The sequence below is a fragment of the Lissotriton vulgaris genome, chromosome 10 (assembly GCF_964263255.1).
Source record: "Lissotriton vulgaris chromosome 10, aLisVul1.2, whole genome shotgun sequence".
NCBI classification, from domain to species: Eukaryota; Metazoa; Chordata; class Amphibia; order Caudata; family Salamandridae; genus Lissotriton; species Lissotriton vulgaris.
The window spans coordinates 46728193-46749368 of record NC_141698.1 but is presented as its reverse complement, the minus strand read 5'-3'; the positions used below and the strand labels follow the sequence as shown (position 1 = coordinate 46749368).

General features: G+C 41.1%; 1 protein-coding gene across 1 annotated transcript; it reads right to left on the bottom strand.

The window, feature by feature from the left end:
- Nucleotides 1-19578: 19578 nt before the first annotated feature.
- Nucleotides 19579-20532, bottom strand: LOC147684553 (olfactory receptor 5AP2-like). The gene has a single exon (XM_086942362.1). It carries the CDS (start codon nt 20530-20532, stop codon nt 19579-19581), a length of 954 nt encoding a protein of 317 aa, XP_086798488.1.
- Nucleotides 20533-21176: the final 644 nt, after the last annotated feature.

Below are 21176 nucleotides of genomic sequence, written 5' to 3'. Positions count from 1 at the left end.
GGGCGGCTGGGGTTCACGGTGCAGAGGGTCACAGCATGGTAGCTGAGGGAGTTCCTGGCACTGGCCGTGGATGGGTGCAGACAGAATGGCCTTCGAAGTACCTGCGATGTGCCAGTGGCACATCAATTTTGTATCAGATATTAAATAGGTCCTAGCAAAGGAGAGGTGTGATGTCACTACCTGCGCAGATGGATGATGGGAAATCTAGTAATGTCACTTCCTGTGCAGCATGATGATGAGAAATCCAGCGTTGTCACCTTTTCTGCAGACGGGCAATGTGAAATCCAGTGATGACACTTCCTGTGCAAATAAATGCTGAGAAATTATTCCTCTGGCTTGGCTTTTTTTAATACAGTTTTGGCAGAAAACCAGTGATGTCATTTCCTGTGCAGATGGATGATGGGAAATCCAGTGACGCCACTTCCTGTGCAGATGGATGATGGAAAATCCAGTGATGTCACACATGTGCAGAAGAATGATGATGATGATGAGTGCTCAACTCTCTTAAATTTGTAGGGGTGCACTACATTCATGTATGAACTGCACTTGCATATATTCTAATGTTTGGTTGAACTTTGTGCGTATAAAAATGAAGTTATATATCATCATATCAAAATCTGTAGAATGTCTACCAAACTCTATACACTCCTGAATCTATCCCTGATCCTGATGATCTTCTTGCTTATTTTCGAGATATTCCTTCCCCGCAATCTTCACATGTAGATTTTCAAACGCTGAATTTAGATATTTCCCCCTCTGAAATCTCTCATGCCGTCTCAATCCTACGTAAAGGGAAAGCCCCGGGACCAGACGGTTTCACCATTGAATTCTATAATCATTTTTCTTCTCTTCTCCACCCTAAACTTTTCCTGTTATTTCAGTCATTTGTTGATTCTGGTTCCTCTCGGGGGACCTTCCAAGAAGCATTAATCTGTTTAATACCCAAACCAGACAAAGATCATACTCTATGTAAAAACTATCGCCCGATCTCCCTGGTCAATACAGATTATAAAATTTTTGCCAAAATTATAGCTCTTAGATTAGATCCTCTACTACCAGACCTTATCGGTCCGGAACAATCTGGATTCGTTAAAGGTCGTTTGTCATCAGATAATTCTCGTGTTTTCTTTAACATTTTGAGTAGAGCCTCTTCTCTTACTTCCCCATTAGCTGCCATTTCTCTCGATGCCGAGAAGGCTTTCGATAGAATTGGCTGGGATTTTATGTTCCAAGCTCTTCGTTGGTTCGGTTTCCCACCTAAATTCATTTCCCTTATCTCTCTACTTTACTCTAGTCCCCATGCCTCCATTTTTGCTGACGGCATCACTTCTGATTATTTCCCCCTCCAAAGAGGAGTTCGTCAAGGATGCCCTCTATCTCCCCTTTTGTTTATTTTGGCTTTAGAACCCTTTTTAACCAAAATTAGACGCGACGAGAATATTTCCGGTTTTCAATATGGTTCCCAACAACAACAAGTAAAATTATCGGTATACGCTGACAATGTTTTATTTTACTGCTCAGACCCTCAAATAACCCTTCCTTCCTTCCTAAACCAAGTCTCCGCTTTTTCTAATGTCTCTGGGTACAGACTTAACACGGACAAATGTGAAATACTACCCCTGAATCCCCTATGTCTAAAACATCTATTTGACTCCTCTGGATTCTCCTGGCAACCCTCTAAGATTAAATATCTAGGGGTTTGGTTTGCCCCTCGTCTCTATGACACCCTCAAATTTAACTTTGAATCCCTTTCTACTAAGCTCACTTCTTCCATCAACCGTTGGAACCCTCTCTTTCTTTCCTGGTGGGGTCGCCTGGATTCCATAAAAATGATGCTAGCTCCTTTGGTTCTATACACTATTTCTATGATTCCCATTCGCATCCCCAATCATCATTTCAAATCAATAGATTCTATTTTATTGAAGTTTTTATGGAAAAACAAAAAATCCAGAATAGCCCTCTCTGCTTTAAAGAAGGAAAAATCTTTGGGTGGAGTTAAATTTCCTAATTTTCAATCTTATCATAATGCCTTCTCCTTAAAACAAGCCTTACGTTGGATTTCTTCGGATTTTCCGTATTATCCTCCACTTTGGTTAACACTCGAATCATCTTTCCTTCACCCTTATGAATTCAATGAAGTTCTCTCCTTCTCCTCTAACGTCACCTCTCTCCGTTCTCCCATCATCTCCCACACACGTTCTCTTCTTCAACCATACTTAATATCCACTTACCCTTCTGCATCTTCTACTTCCACCCAACCCATTTGGCATAATAAACTCATTAAAATTCGCAATCGTTCAATCTATTGGAAATCCTGGCATTCCCGTGGTTTAAAATGGGTTTCTCAACTTGTTTCTGACTCTTGCCCTCTCCCGTTCCACTTACTCCAAACCCAATTTTCGTTACCCTCCTCTTCTCGCAAACAATACTTATCTCTGCTTCCCTCCCTTACTCGATATCTTTCCTCTCTCCCTGCCACCAACACTATTCCTACACTTCACCTTTCCATCTCAAATGCTCTTGACCAATCCCCATCTGCATCTTTTCTTTATAAATCCCTTCAAACATCTGTTGAACGTACTAAATCTAAAGTTGAGTTGGCGTGGGAGGATGATCTATCTCAAAATTGGCCCCCTATGTTTTGGGATAGAATTTGGTCTAAAATTCAAAGTACATCTAGAGCTGCCAATACTACCCAAACCTTATTTTTTCTATATAACCGTACGCTATACACTCCCGCAACCTTATCCTCTTTCTCTCCAGACACTTCTCCCACTTGTTGGTCCTGTCCCTGCCCTTTGGCTGATTTGAAACACATGCTCTTTGAACGTCCTCCCATTCTCCATTTCTGGCAACTAGTTTGGTCTCAAATACAAAAACTCTTTAATCTCACTCTCCCCTTGTCAATCCTTCATGTTTTCCTAGGCTCCCTTTCTCCTGATCTTTCTGGACCCCACCATAAACACAAACTACTTGATCTCCTGATAGCCATTGCTTTCCATCACATTACATCACATTGGAAACAGGCCAAAGATGTTTCTTTCTCTGCATGGTGGAATGCGGTTTGTTTCAATCACCGTCTAGACACCAATTTTGTCTCCCCTATTTCCCTAGCAATTAAACGCGACCTTCTATGGCTTCCCCTCACCGAGTATTTATCTAGAATTGCCAGGTCATCTCCCAACTCTCCACCACGTACTGTTGAAGTTCAAAAACCACCGTGAAATGTTTTATCTTAGTATATGTAAATTTATTAATGCATCCTAATTTCCTTTTCTGTTTTTATCACTTCTACGATGTATGATTCTCATGTTTTTTCCCCAACCCTCAATATTTCTACAATTTTAACTTCCAATGTTTTTACTTCACATTATTTCTTGGATCAATATTATTCTGATGTAAGAGAGATTTTTTGTTTCTATAACTTCTGATTGTTTCTTCATGAAATGTCTTTTCTTCTTTATGCCTTAATAAACTTCAAACTTAAAAAAAAAAAATCTGTAGAATGAAATTGTGACACTATTTACAGGATTAATTAGTATTTCACACATAATTAGAGAAGTCATGTAACTATGCATGTATTTAATGTTTAGTAGGCAAAACAAATGTATTCACTGTCATAAGATTCATATAGAGGTCTGTGTAATAAATGCACATTAAAGAACGTTCTTAGGTTAGCCACAAATGTAGCCCTGACTTTCGTTTTTGTAAATGGTTTCATTTCTCCTCGTTTGTTCTTAGGTCAGGAGTGAATTAAAATGTCTCTGTGTAGAAAGTTTTCTTTTCACCCCTACTGCAGGTGCAGGAATTTGACCTCATTATTTTAGATTTAAGAAGATACATGGCAACAGGAATGTCTTTGAAAGAGTTCAGACAGAGAGAAGGGAGGACACCTTCCCTGCCGGGTAAAACTTGGGAACCAAGGTCGGCGGACAGAGTTGTAAAATTAATTGGACTTTGTGGAAAGTTACTCAAAGAAGGTGTTCACAGAATAATGTACCATGTGACCCGTTAGAGGTGTAACTTCATCTTTTTGTATTAGGCACAGGGACAGATTTTCAGGACTTCTGCCTACACTGAGGAAGGAAAGCATCTTAGAACAAGCTCTGTAGCTTTACGCTACTTGACCCATTTAACGTGAACTTCTTAAGAGGTCAACACATGCTGACACCCTTTGGGGAAATTCTTCTGGGAAACTAGGAAGGAATGCCACTTTAGAAGTAGAGTAGGGAAAGATTATTCTTTAATTCGGAAATACAAATAAAAAAGGATCTGGACGCAGTTTCTATACTTAGCTGTGCTCCGCTTTTGGAATGTATTGTTCTGTGCATGTTGTGCCATATGAACTATATTCATAGATTGTTCTCTGTATTAGTATTCATGTATCTTTACACCTTGATTTTGAGGTGTGTCTATAGTCTGTTGTTTCTGACTTTGAAACAAATTAACAAAATCTGAAATCAGAGTCCATAGTTATTTAGCTGGATAACATGTACATTTGTAAAGCGCACGTATCACCCGAAGGCTCAAGGTGCTGAATAACAGATGTATATTGTTTCCCAACGATACTCATTTTATTGACCTCAGATGAATGAAAGGATGAGTGGACTAGCCAAAATAAGAACCTGTGACCCTGAGGTCAAACACAAGCCCCTACAGTGGATGCATTTGTCCACTGCGCCACCAGACCCTGCCCGGATGGGAGGGGAAATGTATAGTCAGTAAATTGTTTTCTTCCCTCCACACTTCTTAGCAGGCAATAAAGACCATCGGCTAGATAATCCCGAGTACATCTAGGAAATGGAATTCGGCCCCATCAATGATAAGTTGGGTAAGTAGTAATGCAAATACAAGAGTTGGTAGACAATATTAGGAAAAAGGTTTTTATGAAATAGATGTTAACCAACCTATCTATGTGATACAGAAAAATATGTACCTGAATGAATATTTACCAAATGAAAGGTATTCAAGTAGTTACTTTTTCTAAAGCCGGGGAATTACATGTGTAGGAAAATTCCTCTTTTTGCAAGATCACTACTATTTTTGGGGGCTGATGCGGTTGGAATTCTGACTCAGTACAATGGTACTCTGCTAACCACGCCCAGTGCATGTGCTCTGATCCCTAAACCCTCTCAAAATTGACTATGCTCCTATTTGGCATATTTCACAAGCTTATAAGACCCTAGTATATGGTGCTTAATGTACTCTTTCCTGTCACTTAAATGTCTCTAGTGGATTGCAGCACATATTGTGCCACCACTAAAGTGACAATGCAAAACATGAGTGCAGACTTGCCAAAAGTAGCCTGGCTGTACAGATATAAACTGCAAGTTCGACCTGTCAAAATAACTCCTTTTTGGCAGATATAAAACCTCCTTTGAAATATTACTAAATTGCCCAAAAGTAAGCTTTAGATGCTCAAATGCAAAACAACAATCCTGAACATTACCTGCGCCATCTTGTCTGGTGGAAGTTCCTACGTGCACATAAGCTGCAGTCATTCTGACTGACCGCAGCCATTTCGTATTCTGTTGGTCACCTTTGTTTTATCCTGCCCTTACTAGCATCCCTCCGACCCTCTGACTGACCTGGTATGTGTGCTGGGGGCTATGAACTCTATTGCCACAACAAACCTCAGCACCACTTGCTGCCATAAAACTCGTTCTTCCTCTCATCTCTGTTTACAGGCAAGCCCTGGGCCATTCTATCCCTCCCTGCGGGAAACATCCTTTCCAACGCAACTTTTACCACGCAGTGCCTTTACCACGCAACTTTTACAACGCAAACCATTACAACGCATTGGGCTGGGGGGCGCTCTAGGATAGGGAATAAGTTTAATTTACTATCCAACACCTTCCCTAGTGTCCACAGGGACTGGAGTTGGAATAGTAAATTAAACTATTCACTATCCAGCACCCCAAAGCGCTATGCGTTGTAAAGGTTTTCTTTGTAAAAACCGCGTTTTAAAGGCATGCGTGGGAAAAGCATGCGTTGTAATGTCATACAGCACCTGGTCACACAACCATAGTCTATTGCACTGCCAACAGCAAATCTTGTTATCACCAACAATGGGACCTGTTTTTATCAACAGAACGGACTCTTCTGGCCGGTCTCACATGTTTTAGACCCTGAAGCATGGTTCAGCTGCAAGATAAAATTGCCTGTTTGACCTGGGTGGGAGGAGAATTACTGTTGGGCTTGTGTGACAACCTGCCCATGGTGGGGACTCCAAGCTTGTGTAACCATGTTGATGAAACAAATGCATTGTGTCAAACCTGTATAAAAGGAAGAGCCAAAGGAGTTGCCAGCAGAACCCCTCCCTCAGACATGCTGGTGTCTGCAGTTGACGTGATCTCCTCATGAGAAATAAACCTTTTTCTTGTCTTCCAGTTCCCAGCGCTTGCCTCATTATTTTGGTAACAAACCTAAGGTGAATTAGAGGTGGAAGCCTACGCCGGGCAGCATTGGAGGTTTTAGAACACTCGCTGCTTTTCACACAGGGTGCATGATATTTAAAAGCAAGACATGTTAAAGTTTAATGTTATAAATGCACTTCAATGTCAAAGCCCCTAAAGCAGGGTTAGATGTTCCATAGGAAAGTATTTGGAGTGCTAATTTTTAAATTTTATAAAGTTAATAAAGTTACCTCTGTCTAGTACACAAATACAAATTTAATTTATGGACTTTTTAAAGTATATATCAAAGGTTCCATTTATTGGTAAAGTCTGCTTTGTTACAAATATTTTACAAAAAGTACTTTTAAATAGTCACATCTATCATCTAGAAACCTACTTGCTTGAGCTTCCAAATGTCACCCAGGAACAGCTCCTTTATGAGCTGTGAATTGGCTCCCAGTGCTGAGACAAATAGCCTTGGGTCTGGGAAAGTGTTCTGTTCCTCTGACAGGGTGACCATCTGGGTCTGCCCAGGAACATAATTATCTGTTAGGGGGCCTGCCCTCTCACAGGCATATGTAGCTTACAATTGGGGGTATTCTACTTTTGACATCCTAGCTAGTGAGCAGTGGCGGCTGGTGACATTTGAAAGTGGTGAGGCGTAAAATGAAAGTGACTATAGTACTAAATATTAAATGTATATCCAGTCCTTTATTTCTCTGGAAACTCCAGGTTGACTACTGTATTACCGCCTCGGGAGGGCATTGCTTTGAAAATTTTGATAGCAATGTGATAAATGTACAAATTCAAGAGCATTATCTTTTCATGAAAAATATTGATGACATCCAAGAACAGCTGAAAAAGGAACGTTTTACAATCAAAGAGGTTACCGTCAATGTGCACTGTCTGCTGCTAAGACGAACCCCTCCATAATGTGCCTAAAGAAAATGAGGCCAGGTCACGTCATTTGCTCTGCCGTCCTAAGGCATTTGTGTGCAGAGATCCCACCCCCGTGAGTGACAGTGATGTTCAGCCAAATGAAACAAAAAATAAAAGAGGAGACCTGCACGTGCAGCTTTATTCAACACTAAGTGTATACTAAGATAAATACTTCCTTTAATGATAGACTGCATCTCCTTTAATTCATGGGCACGCTCTCATTATACAAAACACAAAACAGAGACATTAATATGATTGTATTTCGTTGGTTTCCATCATGAAGGCAGAGGTCTCAAGCAAAAAATGCGTTTTAAAAATGTCAGAGCGCGACACTGCTGATTTTGGCACAGTTTCGCACTCTGACATTTTTGGGGAAATATGCCTCTGTATCTTTGCTTTTGATCCTATACAATGCTGTGCATCCTTTTTGGATGGATTTGTGCTATACAAAAAACAACACACTTATGTGACTAGTGACCCTTTTAAAAATAAGTCCTCTTCTTTAGTTCCTGTGAGTAGTTTGTATTTTTGATCGTTTACTAACATAACGACTATCTCAAGGGTGACAGGAATTGGAACGTCACTTCCTCTAAGATCATAGGGTGAGGTTAAAGGGTACCGGATGCCAATCCTATTTCTGTCATGCTCTTCGTGAATTGACATTACAAATGGGCAGACAACGCCAAATACAACAAAGCGCGCTTATTTGTAATAATTTCAGATGACTCACAACTGTGGTGTGGGATAGCAACAAGCACGCATTTTTTTTTGTCTTACTAAATAACAAAAGAGTAGCGAGCGACTGTGATAGGCATTAAAATATCCACGGTTGAATTATGACTAACTATAAAAAGGGTTATATTCTCTAGGTAATTACGTGCGGCGCGGCAGCGGCTGTTTAAATTTCAAGCACTCAGAATTCATACGTACGAATTTGAATTTAAAAAAAACATTTGAATTTAAAAACATTTCCATAGCGCACTTTTACCATGCGGTTTCTTGGCGCTGTTGGATTGTGAGAAGCGAGCAGGAGCAGACACAATTACACTGCCTTTGTGCCAACACGATTTCACGCATAAAAAGGGAATAGTCACTCGAGTATGAAATTAGGTGAATTTTATACATGCCCACTCAAAATAGAGGCATATTTTAGCCCCATGAAAATATCAGATATGCTAAGCATTTGAAATACATGTCGATATTGATTCACTCCAAAGTAATAATCTTGATCAAGCGAATACTAACATTGATCACTCCTGAGGACACAGCCAAACTGGCGGGGCCTCAAAAGTAACTAAGGAAGCCAACTGTTTTTGCCTCCAATGACAGTTCTTCCAACAAACCTACTGCGGCCACCTCTGGGGCTCCAACCCACCGTATCATGCCAAGGCGGCCAAACACCGTCAACTTAAGTTTAACTTTATTTTATTTTTCAGGTCCATACCTGCACAGTGCACACAGGTCCAGGATTAGAATCTGTGATCTGTCTCTGAACGCTCCACAGACTCGACAACGGAGACTAGACTAGGTGCAGTGAGAGGCCTCAGACAGTCACCAGACGCACGAGTCGACCACGAGGACTCAGGACACCACAAGGAGGAAGAAGGGAAGGAGGGTCTGAGTGACACGACTGGCCGTGGGCCGGCCCGATTTGCCCAGCATCTAGAAATGCCCAATCACTGAATGGCTTAACACTAAGCCACTACAGTGATTGGGCATTGCTTGCCCCACCATGTGTTAGATGTCCCACCCCCGCGGTGAGACACTAGACCGTGAAGAGTAAGTCTGTACTGTTACAGGAGGGGAGGACACTAGAGTACAGTACACAGTAGCCAATCCTGATGCTGCTCTCTTTAGAGGAGAACTGCTCTCTAAAGAGAGCAGCATCAGGATTCGACTGAGCACGAAAAAAACGCTGCTCATTTTTTAAGCACTGGGGTGCGTTGCAAAAGCGAACCCCGTACTCTGCAGTGCTTGCTTTTCCCAAACCATTTACTTTACTAGCTGCTCAAAGGCAGTCGGGCAGACACCACATGCGCAGTTCGCACTGTGCCGGTGTTCTCCAGTCCAGCGCCACCCACTGTCAGACTCAGACAGTACATGATGACGACGAGTGAAGCTTCAGCTTGACACCACGCACGGCCGCAGGCGTAGGGCAATAATTATCGGGTAATTTATTCGAGCGGCGCGTTAATTTATAAAACTTTTATTAACGTGCCGCTCGAATAAATTGCCCGATAATTATTAGTGGGGCAACGCCCCACCGCCCAAATGGTAAAACCGCCACTGCTAGTGAGGCTCCTACCTCAGTGGGAGAGAAGCTGCCCCAAGCACATATATTTAGAGTGATCACAGGGAAGGTTTTACTGATTTTCCTGCCCATACCTCCAAGGTGGGAACAGGAGCTCTGCGCAAGGGAGGAACGATTCTGCCATGTTGAATTTAGGTCAAGAGAGGCTCTATGTGATAGCTTGCAATAGGGCACACAGTAACTGCTTCATAGATCAGTAGGGCTACACTGGGGAACTTTTTCCTTTTTGGTTAGAGAGGGGCCAGGAGTTATTTCCTCCTACGATCTAGTGCCAGGCATACATAGGGCATCCATGGGCACCTTCTTCAGAACACAGCTGCACCTGTGGAAAACAGAAGGAGGAAGGCACCTGCAGTTGAGACCTGTAAGGAAAACGCCGAGGGCTGGACCTGCTCGCACTTGAACTCACGCCAAAACAGTGGACTAAGGTTTATGTGTCTGACCTCTGAAAGCTCCAGAGACCAAAAACCTCTGCTGAAGTGAGTCCTGTCCCCCAAGTGATTTTCCTAATCTCCTGGAATACTTGTCCGCTGTAGGAGTGTACTCTTCCACCCTAACCTAACCCCAAAGTTGGGAATTAGAAATGTTATGCCATATTCGGCCTAGAGAATTATGGTGGGACTAAGACCAACCAATCAAACGGTCCGCTGGAGCTGCATCACAGATGGACCTGACTTTACCATGACTCCCACTAAGTTCTCCACTTGACACCAAGATCCATTGAGAAAGAGGCTGTTTTGTCTCCATCCCTCAGCTTCCTTGATACTGCCATGGCAGAGGACTCGATCAATACTGAAACTAAAGACTGCTAAAACATGAAAACCCAAACTTTTATCATCATTCTCAATGACCACATAGAAACCCTGTTTTCCTGCAAACCACTGCATTAGGCCCCATTTGGCTTTCACCAGTTGCCGCTAATGAACCATCAAAACCACATTAAAGTCCAGAACTGTTTCTAACATAATGTGTTAACTTTTTTACTGGGACAAACTCAGTCCCTGCATCCAACCGGCCATGGTCTATGGTAGCTATGGCATAGAACATCCAGCCTTAACTTAAGTAAATGTGTTTAGTATTTATGAGTACTAAAACTGTTAAAAAGCCCAACTCCAATTTATAAAAATAGAGAATATTTTAATAAACTAAATGACACCAAAATAACAACCATTCAAAAAGGGGAGACAGAGATATACATTTTCAAAGTTTTAGATAAAAATAGAACAAAATGCACAAAGAATCAACTGCAGGCATCTGAACACGTTAGACTGGGGCAAAGTCAAAGTTTAGGCTGGCCATGGTTGATCGCCGGTTGGATGCAGGGACTGAGTTTGTCGCAGTAAAAGAGTTACCTAATTTTCTTAGAAACAGTTCTGGACATCACTGGTTCCCCTGGTGGGGCTGAGGTCAGGTTTTAATTACTGAAACTTTTACTGAATCTAACAAGAATTGTTACTTTGGGACACATGTATGAAGCATTTTTGCAGTCATAAATGGCCTATTGGTCTATTTCTGACTGCAAAAATACTTTTACATATGTACAAAACACAAATTGTGATACAGTAACACGATACCGAATCACAATTTATGTTTGTGATTTAGTATTTGGAAGAAGTATGGCGTATAATTTGATCACGAAAAGATGATCATGTTTGTGTATATGAAACAACAAACAACAACAAACATGTATAATCCTATGAGACAGGATATATATTCAATCATGGTTCTGAGATTCCAAGCTGGGCTGTCAATGACACATGTTCTAACTGGTACAAATATCAAGTTTGTGTATGCACTTTAGGCAACGGAATTGGGTGAATTTCTCTTTAAGTTCCCTGCCCATATGTTCCATCCAGTTCCAGTGCTTCTGAATAATATCCATTTTCCCATAGATCACAGTATACAGATTTGGGTGCTGATTACGATGTTAGGCTGATTCATGTACTGAGTGCGTTGTTTTGATGCGACTTCACATGGTGCACTTGCAGACTCCCATTTCTCCATGGGAACTTCTGCTGCAGTCAGAAACTGGCTTCAGCACAAGCTCCCATAGGGAAATGGGAGTTTGTATAAATCCCTGCACAACGCTAGGGGTCCCCAAAATCGCTTCCAACAGGCTGTTCATGTCAAAAAGCCCAAAATGAAAAGCCTGCCAGAAACCAACCTCCTAATCCCCACAGTGGAAACACCGTCTGTAGGTGATTATGTGCAGCCTCCGACTGGTCAATTGGTTTCTTGAGCCCGTTTGAGGCCAGCCGGAATGACCGGCTGGTTTAAACTCCGACCGCCTTCTTTGTAATAAGGCGATTTCAGTTTAAACCAAGGATGTTGGTCAGGAAGCCTCCGACCTAAGGTCTGAGGCTTTCCGACCGACATCCAAATCGGACCCTTAGTATGATTTGATGGCCATTTTGATATACTTTTCACTCAAGAATCAAATAGATTAATTTTATTTTATCGCTTTTTGTACCACTCATTTTCTCCTTCTTTTTCGTTCCCTACAGGATACACTATAAATTCACTACACTGTAACATTGGGAACCAGAGAACTTCAACTTGACTATCTGTCTAGGAATATTATCTCCCAGAATGTCTAGATTTCAGACACTTTTTACCTCCAGGAGTAATTTATACAGATAGCCATTTGTAACCAGTCGCTCCTTCCCTCAGGAGCTCGAATGAGGGACTGGCACCGAGACTGCGACCCTTTATGCTTGACAAGGAACATTGGCTGTCATTTTGGCCCTTTGATTCTCCTTTATATACCTTGAAGTGTAAAGTCATATTTATTACGCAAGGACTTCCTTGGGTTCTGTCGAGACAAATTGATTATCTTGGAAAACTGCGAAATACTGAACGTGTTTTAATAAAATTTGTGTTTAGAATCCAGTCCTTGAGGAAATGTACGCCATTTGTGAAATCCCTTGATTATTGAACCGGGATAAAGACTATCTTGCGCTGACAAAGTTCCATCTGGAATGAAATGTGTTGTAAATTGATACTTGTATAGCGCACTACTCACCCGCAAGGGTCTCAAGGCGCTTGTACAAATACCGCTGTGGAACCCATCCTGGCTTTCCCTGTGAGGCGTCCACTCCTGGGCACCCCCAAGGTGGAGGCCAGGCATCTTTAGCGTTGTGGGGATTAAGCAAGCTATTGCCCAGAGTGGGACTCCATGATTGGAATAGGCACTGAGGCAAGAATTATCAGGTCCGTGGAATTTTGAGCCCAAGACCCGCCGAGGCGGGGAATTGAACCCTGGTCCCGGGCTAGACCTCTGCATCAGGGTCTGCCGTTCTAACCATTGAGCCTCACTTCTCTGTTGGCTGATGTCCGTGCTTTTAATTGGAAATTTAATAAAGAACCTATTTTTGAATATACACGGATTGTTTTGACTTCATCCTGGTGCACCGTTCATCTTCCTTTAAATCTAGTTATCTGGTTTCCAGTGGAGTACAAGTGCGGCGTACTCCGGATGTGTTTGCACAGACATTTACAAATTTGTTTATTTAAGAAATTGAGGTGCTGAGCCTTGGTCCGCCGCATTTGTTTCTTCTAATTGCTCCTTCCATTGTTAGCTGTCTCAATGAAGAACACACATTAACAGCCACATGCATCAAGCGATTTTGGAGTCGCAAACGGTGCGAATCGCAAAATTCGGCCGTTTGCGATTCCAAAATCACAATTTGGGATGTATCAATGCAAAAGTCCAAGAAATCGCTATTTTTTGCGATTTCAGTAAATGCAATTGCATTTAAGGAATCGCATTTTTGCGATTCCTTATATGCAATGCATGAATGTTTAAAAAATTGCAAATTCGCAAATAGGGGGAGCAAATTAACACGAGGTTGAACCTCGTGTTAATTTGCGATATCTTTAAAAAATGCTCAAAAATGCATTTTTGAAAGTGTCATGTTACACACACATGTCCTTTGGACATGTGTGTGTGAAACTTGCACTTAAAAAAAACATTTCAAGGGTGCAGAGGGTGGGTCCTTTGGGCCCCCCTCAGCACCCTTGAAATGCATTAACAAATTGCGATTCGCAAAATGAAAATCGCAAAATGTTAATGCCTTCCCATTGATTACTAAGGGCATTTTGACCCATAGGAATCAATGGGAAGGTTTTCCTTAATTGCGATTCGCAAAATGTGAATCGCAATTAAGGAATATTAAGAAATCGCAATTTATTTAGCGATTTCTTGATGCATTGCATTTTGCAATTCCTTAATTTCGATTCCTTATTTTTCACAATTAAGGAATCGCAAAATGCAATATTGATATATGTACCTGTTAGTGTTGAGCTGCTATTTCAACTTGCCAATTGTTATGTTCATGTTCCATCCTTGATGATAACTGGATTGGTTATTCCCTCCTGAGTAACATTGACATAGATCACCTGATATAACATTGGGTCACAACTTCGAGGCTTTTGTCCATAGTGTGTTCCCTGACATGCAGATTTCTTCTCAGTGCCACCATGAGAGGGTTATGGGCTCAAGCACTGGCAGAAAAATTCTGCCCACACCACTTTAATTCCCTAAATTCCATAAAATGTGATGATAAGGATTCCAGTATGTACAGATCAGAGAGGCAATATAAGTTGGGAATGTTGCATTCTTTTTTATAGGATACAAGGGTTTCCTTAGGACAAGAATTTCCTTTCAGTCAACTTTATCCGAAGATTGGTACAGGTTTTTGAAACATTTTAAGCTCGTTTTTATTACAGGTAAACATTAACCTCCCTTCATTCTGGGCGATCTCTCTTTATGATGGAGACATTGGCTATCTTGCCCTTTATACTGTATTATTCATGCAGCAATTGCTCACCATTTGCCAATCATGATACATGCAGAAACAAAGACATGAGTCGATGGGCAAGAGATGTATTGGTTGGAACATGCATTGCTACTTTCTGGACATGTATCTATCTATCTATCTATCTATCTATCTATCTATCTATCTATCTATCTATCTATCTATCTATCTATCTATCTATCTATCTATCTATCTGTCTGTCTGTCTGTCTATGTATATATATATATATATATTACTGCACGTTTCTGTTTCCCAATACCGGTTTTCAGAAAAAAAAAATATATATATATATATATAATATGCTTTCTTTATATAATAGGCTGTTTTTGTGAGGCAAGAGGAAAGTGATCCAAGTGGCTAGAGCTTGCCAATTGGAGGAGAATGAGTCCAGAAGCATGTAAAATAACTCAACGGCACTCTGCTGTCCAATTGCTAAAACCCTACAAGGGTGTGCCAGGGTCTCAGCAAGGATATTTTCATGTTTGTAATCCTGTGAGGGGGATTGCATGGTTCCTCCTCTACAGAGTTAACCCTTTCGATGCTGATGACGAGCTGAGCTCGTCATGAACAATGGTGATCAAAGCTTTCCAGCACACGGGAAAAATCCCTGCAGCAGCCATGTGGTTAAGAGATCCTGGAGATCCCAACCCCGGAGATTCCAACCCCAGGCCGGATTCAATCTCTAGAGGACCTGAGACTGTCAACTCCAGACCCTCACCACCACATGAAGGCGTGGAGACCCATCACTCCTCCCATGAGTAAAGCAAGGGGCCCAGGCCCCCAACTCTGGATCCCCCCGGAAGAGATGTGCCAGGGTAGCACCACCATGCCCCTTGAGGAGTGGTGGAGCAGGCAGGGGAGAACAGAGCTGCTGGTTCCAATGGCAGCGAGATAGAAGCTGTCATGAAGGAGCTGATGTGGCAGCCTGGGTGCCCTGACCCCAACATTGGGAGGACGTGGTAGTGCCCGAGTGGAATCGGGATTCACCAAGATAAAAAAAGCAAAAAGAAAAAAAAGAAAAGAAAAAGCCATGATTATTTAGAGGCAATGTGTAAAGTATGTATGCAGCACACAAACAGTGAAAACACAACACATGAAAACTTTAATAAATACAATTTCTCAAAAACTAACAAAATCCAATCAGGATAACTGGAAATGTTGATTTAAGTTTTAGTGAAAATAGAGCCAAGAGACACAAAGCGCCGATGGCAGTTATGTAGTTGGACTGGGCCAGTAACACATTCAGGCCAACAGTGATGGTGTGCGGTTTGGATACAGGGACTAGGCTAGACCCACTGTAGGGTTACCTTCTCAGATCTGATGTGAAGAGTTCCATTAGCATTGTAGGAGGCTTTTGGGCAGTGAGCAGATCGGGCCTCATATTCCATCGTTGCTGTAGCTAAAAGACCTGTACTTGGTGGAGCTTTGAGCTGGTTACTCATCACAGATGGTCACTGTCGGCATGAAGTGCAGGCCTTATATTGACAGTTGTCGCAGATGGTCGCTGTGTGCATGAAGAGCAGGTCCCGTTGGAGCTTGCAGTCAAGGGGATCCCAAATCTCCAGATTTTCACTTTTTATGGTAAATGAGGTCTCACTAATGCTAGCCAAGGATCCATCACCTGGAGGTCACCTCTTTGAATCAGGAGTCACCCTAACAGAGGCCAGCAACAGGGTCAAGGCAGGTCCTGGTGGTGCTGGTCAGCTGGGCAATTCCAAGAGGCCTCTGAAAGTTTGTTGTGTCCCTGTAGCTCATACATGAGGTCAGCCAACTGGCCCTTGGAAACTGATACTTGGAGGCACACTGTGTAGCCAGGTATTAAGGTAAGCAGCACCAATCTTCCTTCTTTAGACAGCAAGGTGGTCCTACAAGCAGAAGGGCAGTCCTTTTGGCAGCATTGAAGTCCTTCTTTTTCCAGAGGCCCAGAAGTGTTCTGATGAGTGCTTCTGAAGATCCAATTAGTATAACTGATGCCAGCATTTGTGAGGTGGAATGCTCTGACCCAGACCCAAAACTGATTCTGATCAGGTCTTTTCCTTCTCCTACTCCTGGCTCCAAACTGCCTTGGGTGACAAAAGGCTGGGCTGGCAGAAATGCACATTTGGTTTCACAGAAAAAATATAAATGTAGCATTTTTGGAATAGTAACTTAAAATTGGATTTTACCAGTAAAGAGGAGTTTGAATTACAATTCATTTAAGTGTAATTTCCTATCTGCGTCCCTTTAAAGTTAGTTATTTGAATGTAATAAGGCAAACCAGTGTAAGTGTATGGAGAGTTACCTTATGACTGTGAAAATTAACTTTAGGAGGTTTTCACTGCCAGGACATTTAAAACGTAAACCCACATGTTCCACTTTTTTAATACCATGCACCCTGCGCGATGAGCCTTTCCGCCCCACCTTAAGTTTGGCTGATACGTATTAATAAGGAGTGCTTAGGCCCAGCTAAATATTAATTTTACCAGGTAGCAATGGCAGTTTAAAACAGCAATTCAGTTTCAGTGGCAGGCCTGAGACATGTTTTAAATGGCTACTTTAGTGGGTAGCACAATGAGTGCTGCAGCTCACAAATAGCATTTAATTTACAGGCCCTGGGTACATGAACTACAATTCATTATGGACTTACGTGTAAATTCAGTGTGCCAATTAGGTGTAGTCCAATTGGACCAGATTTTGAGGAGTGAGCACAAACACTTTAAGACTCGTTAGCAAGGGTTTAAGTTCACAGAGTCCTAATGCCATGTCAAGGATGTCAGGTCTAACAGGATAACCCATAATATACTTTCTCTGTGTTTTACTGAAGGATCAATGCCTGTTGCTATAACTACCCTCCTGCTGAAACTCACTCTAAATTCCCAAGTATTGTCTAACACAGTGTAGGCGATGCATGACGTTACAACGCATGCTTTTACCACGCATGCCTTTACAACGCGGTTTTTACAACGCATGCCTTTACAACGCATAGTGCTTTGAGGCGCTGGATAGTGAATAGATTAATTTACTATTCCAACTCCAGTCCCCGTGGATAGTAGGGAAGGTGTTGGATAGTACATTAAACCTATTCCCTATCCTAGAGCGCCCCCCAGCGCAATGCATTGTAATGGTTTGCGTTGTAAAAGTTGCGTCGTAAAGGCACTGCGTGGTAAAAGTTGCGTTGTAAAAGATGTTCCCCGTGTAGGCCATTGTCTCCTTAGCAGACCAAATTGAGAATGAAGGTAGAATGTTAGAAACTTGTTTGAAATATATTTTACACTTAATATGAAAAATCAGTTTCAATGATGAAAGTAGAGGTTTGCCTCAGTACTGGAAATGTAAGTTTTAGAAAGTATATTTTGTGTTGTATGAAAGCCATGAACTAAACTAATTCTGATTGCTCATTTTCTCCTGTAACTGTAAATAACATTCCAATTAAAAAGAAGTGTCGGCCTCCCACTGAACTGAGAGAGAAATGTAAACACTGTCAAATTACTTGATTTGTATCCACAGGAGGGATCTGGGACTGGACTGCAGCTCCTGAGAGGGAAGCCGGTACAGAACCACCTTCAATGAGAAACGCTGGCAACATTTAAAGTAAAATGAGAGAAGAGGTGGGATAGCAATTCTCTATATCTTGCTAAAATTTATTTTTGTTATCAAAAAATTAAAATAATTGGTTGCACCATTGCATGTTTTTATGGCTATTGCAAATTTCACAATAGTAAAAAATCACATGTACACCATGTGTTATTTAATCAGGCTTGGTGACAAATTTGTGGGAAATCTAAGGGTTCTATTTAGAGTTTGGCGGATGTATACTAGGGGGCCAAAAACTGTCTGTTTACCCATCCACTGCCATGGAAAACCATCTTCCTGTTTCATTGTATGTTTCTTTCTCCATCGATGGAATTATATTCCAAGCATGAGGAATGAAAGCCATGCCGCCAACTGCTACATTTTGAGTTAGCTTTCCATCGATGTAAATATGGCGATTGAGTTAGCAGAAAAACAACATAAACAGTCAAAACCTGTCTACACCATACACTAAAACGACTTGAACAACATGTCCTTCTTATTGCAAAGCCTGGGCCTCTATCTGACAGTGCTTGATGAAGATCAATGCAGTTCTCCACAAAATAAAAGGTAAATAAATATTGTTTTTAATTATTTTTGATGCCCAATGTAATTTTACCTACCCTGTCACCTCAGGTAAGTACTTTGTGTAATTGAGAATGGTAAAAATTACATATTATTGAAATTAATGATATTGTTTTGTGCTTCTAGAATAAAAAATTGAATAGAAAATTATTTATTACCCGCTTATTTATTAACCCCTTTGAGCCATAATTCAGAGTCAGAGCAGACACCCTTAAGTTAGGACAGGCTGTATTAAATTTTTGCAAATGTCAAACGCAAAAATATTTATATTGCATTTTTAAAAAGTATGTTTCTCATTTTAAAATGAGACCAACATTTAAAAAATTAAATTAAGGCGAACCAGAGAAATGAATTTTTAAAACAATTTAGTGTAAAAATGTGGCAATAAAAATATAGCACACAAAGTAAGTCAATAGTCACAGTAGACCAAGACTAATCTGAGATTTGTGTCAAATGCCAAAACTAAATTCTTGCATGCCCCATTTTTAAATACTAGGCACCGTTTTTTGTGGGCTACAGGGCTGACTTATTGAATATTTAAATGTAGGGTTCTTTCCCATCAAAAAGGTTCTTATGACATATTTGGATTCATGTTTACAAGCTGTAGCAGTCAGGCATGCCTGGTTTGCTGAAGTCATTTTATTTCATTGTCAGTCTAATGGATCTCATAACTTGTGCTGAAATCCCTAGGTGACATTTACCTTTTTCAAGCCATTGGCAAATTTTCCTACACCAAATATTATGGATTTAGTGGGAAGTTAACCACGCCAATTAGGGATTGTCCAATTGTTCAATGTTTTAGGGGTCGTAGCATGTACAATGGGGACTAGACAGCAGTGCCCCTGAATGCTGCGCTCAAAAAGCATAAAAACCAGTCAGCACTAAATAGGGTGATCACGCAAAAATAGGGTTTTTCTCAAATTTTGCATAATATTCATTATATATAAATAGATTTACCACTCAGGTTACTAAACATCACCGTTCACACAGTACGGTGTAAAATGTATCTGCCAATCAATCTTGTCAGTGCTTCCTTCACTTGGTTGTTCCTCAGGCAGTAGATGAAAGGATTGATCATCGGGGTGACAACTGTATACATGACCGTCAGAAGTTTGTCCTTCTGGAGTGAGTAGCTTGATGTGGGCCGGATGTAGTTAAAAAGTACTGTACCATAGTACAAGGTGACAACAATTAAGTGAGAGGAACAGGTAGAAAAGGCTCGTTGCCTTCCTTCTTTTGACTGCATCTTCAAAATTGTGTATATAATACAAATGTAGGAGACGACAACGGACATTAGGGTCAACAGCAAAATGAAGCAGGTCTCAGTTAAAATAAGCAGTTCATAGCTGGCTGTGTCAGAGCAGGACAGCATCAGCAGCGGTGGGACATCACAGAAGAATTGCTGGATCTGGTTGGATCCACAGTAGGTAAAATTCGAAATAAGCACACTGTACAACAAGGAATGCAGGCAGCTAATCACCCATGAACTAGTTGTCAGAATTGTGCAGACTTTAGTGCTTATGAGAGTAGTGTAACGTAGCGGGTGGCAGATCGCTACATATCTGTCTATTGCCATTACTGTTAAAATAAAAACCTCTGATGTGGCTAAAAAAGCAAAAAAGTATAGTTGAGTAATACACCCATGAAAGGTAATTGTCTTATTGTCCAATAGGAGATTTGACAGCATTTTAGGAAGGAGAACTGTGGTCAAGCCCATGTCAAGAACAGAAAGGTTTAACAAGAAGAAATACATTGGAGTGTGAAGCTTTGAGTCAGCCACAATGAGGGTGCTAATACTGGCATTTCCACCTAAAGTGATTAAGTACATGGCCAGGAAGAGGAAAAACAGGACTGTGTTCTGCCCTGGATGGTCTGAGAGTCCCATCAAGATAAATTCTTTCACCACGGTTAGGTTTCTCAGTTTACTCATTGCCATTGGATCTGCAAGAATAAAGAAAACATTCTCAGAAGAATTTCTTTACATTTCATATTCCTCGAGCTAATTTAGATCTTTATTTGAATAACAAATATTTTAAGTATTACAGACAAACCCTGAGCCATTACTTTTTGGCCACAAAGGTAGAATTGTAAACCTATTCTCTCGAAATGCAGTGATAATAATTTACTGTATGTATCATACTATCAAACAGATTATAGCTGAAATTATCAGTACATTCACTGGCAATATCACATGTGCTCGCTCAGTTGTGGTATCACTAATTACATTGTAGCCGAAGAAATTAAATTAACAGACAGACGCGGACATACAGCCATGCATACACAAACCCATACACACCTACACCTATCACAGTTGTACATTCTTTTTACAGATCTCAATGCAGGGGTTGTTTATACAAATATTGGTAAACAAATCTCCTCTATAACATCCTGTCAGATGTTTCACTCTGAACACTCTGGTGTTTCAATATCCTGATTACTTCTTTCTTTCAAATGCAATTCTAAAAAACTTAGGGTTTCTTTTCAGCCATTGACTTCTTTAGGGAAACCTTCCTCTGACATTGCTTATTTGTAGCGTCTCTCACATTTTGTACCAGCCCAAAGTATTATTGTCCAAGTATA

Excerpts from the sequence above, each read along its gene's own strand:
- LOC147684553 (XM_086942362.1), bottom strand. The coding sequence starts at position 20,532 with ATGGCAATGAGTAAACTGAGAAACCTAACCGTGGTGAAAGAATTTATC.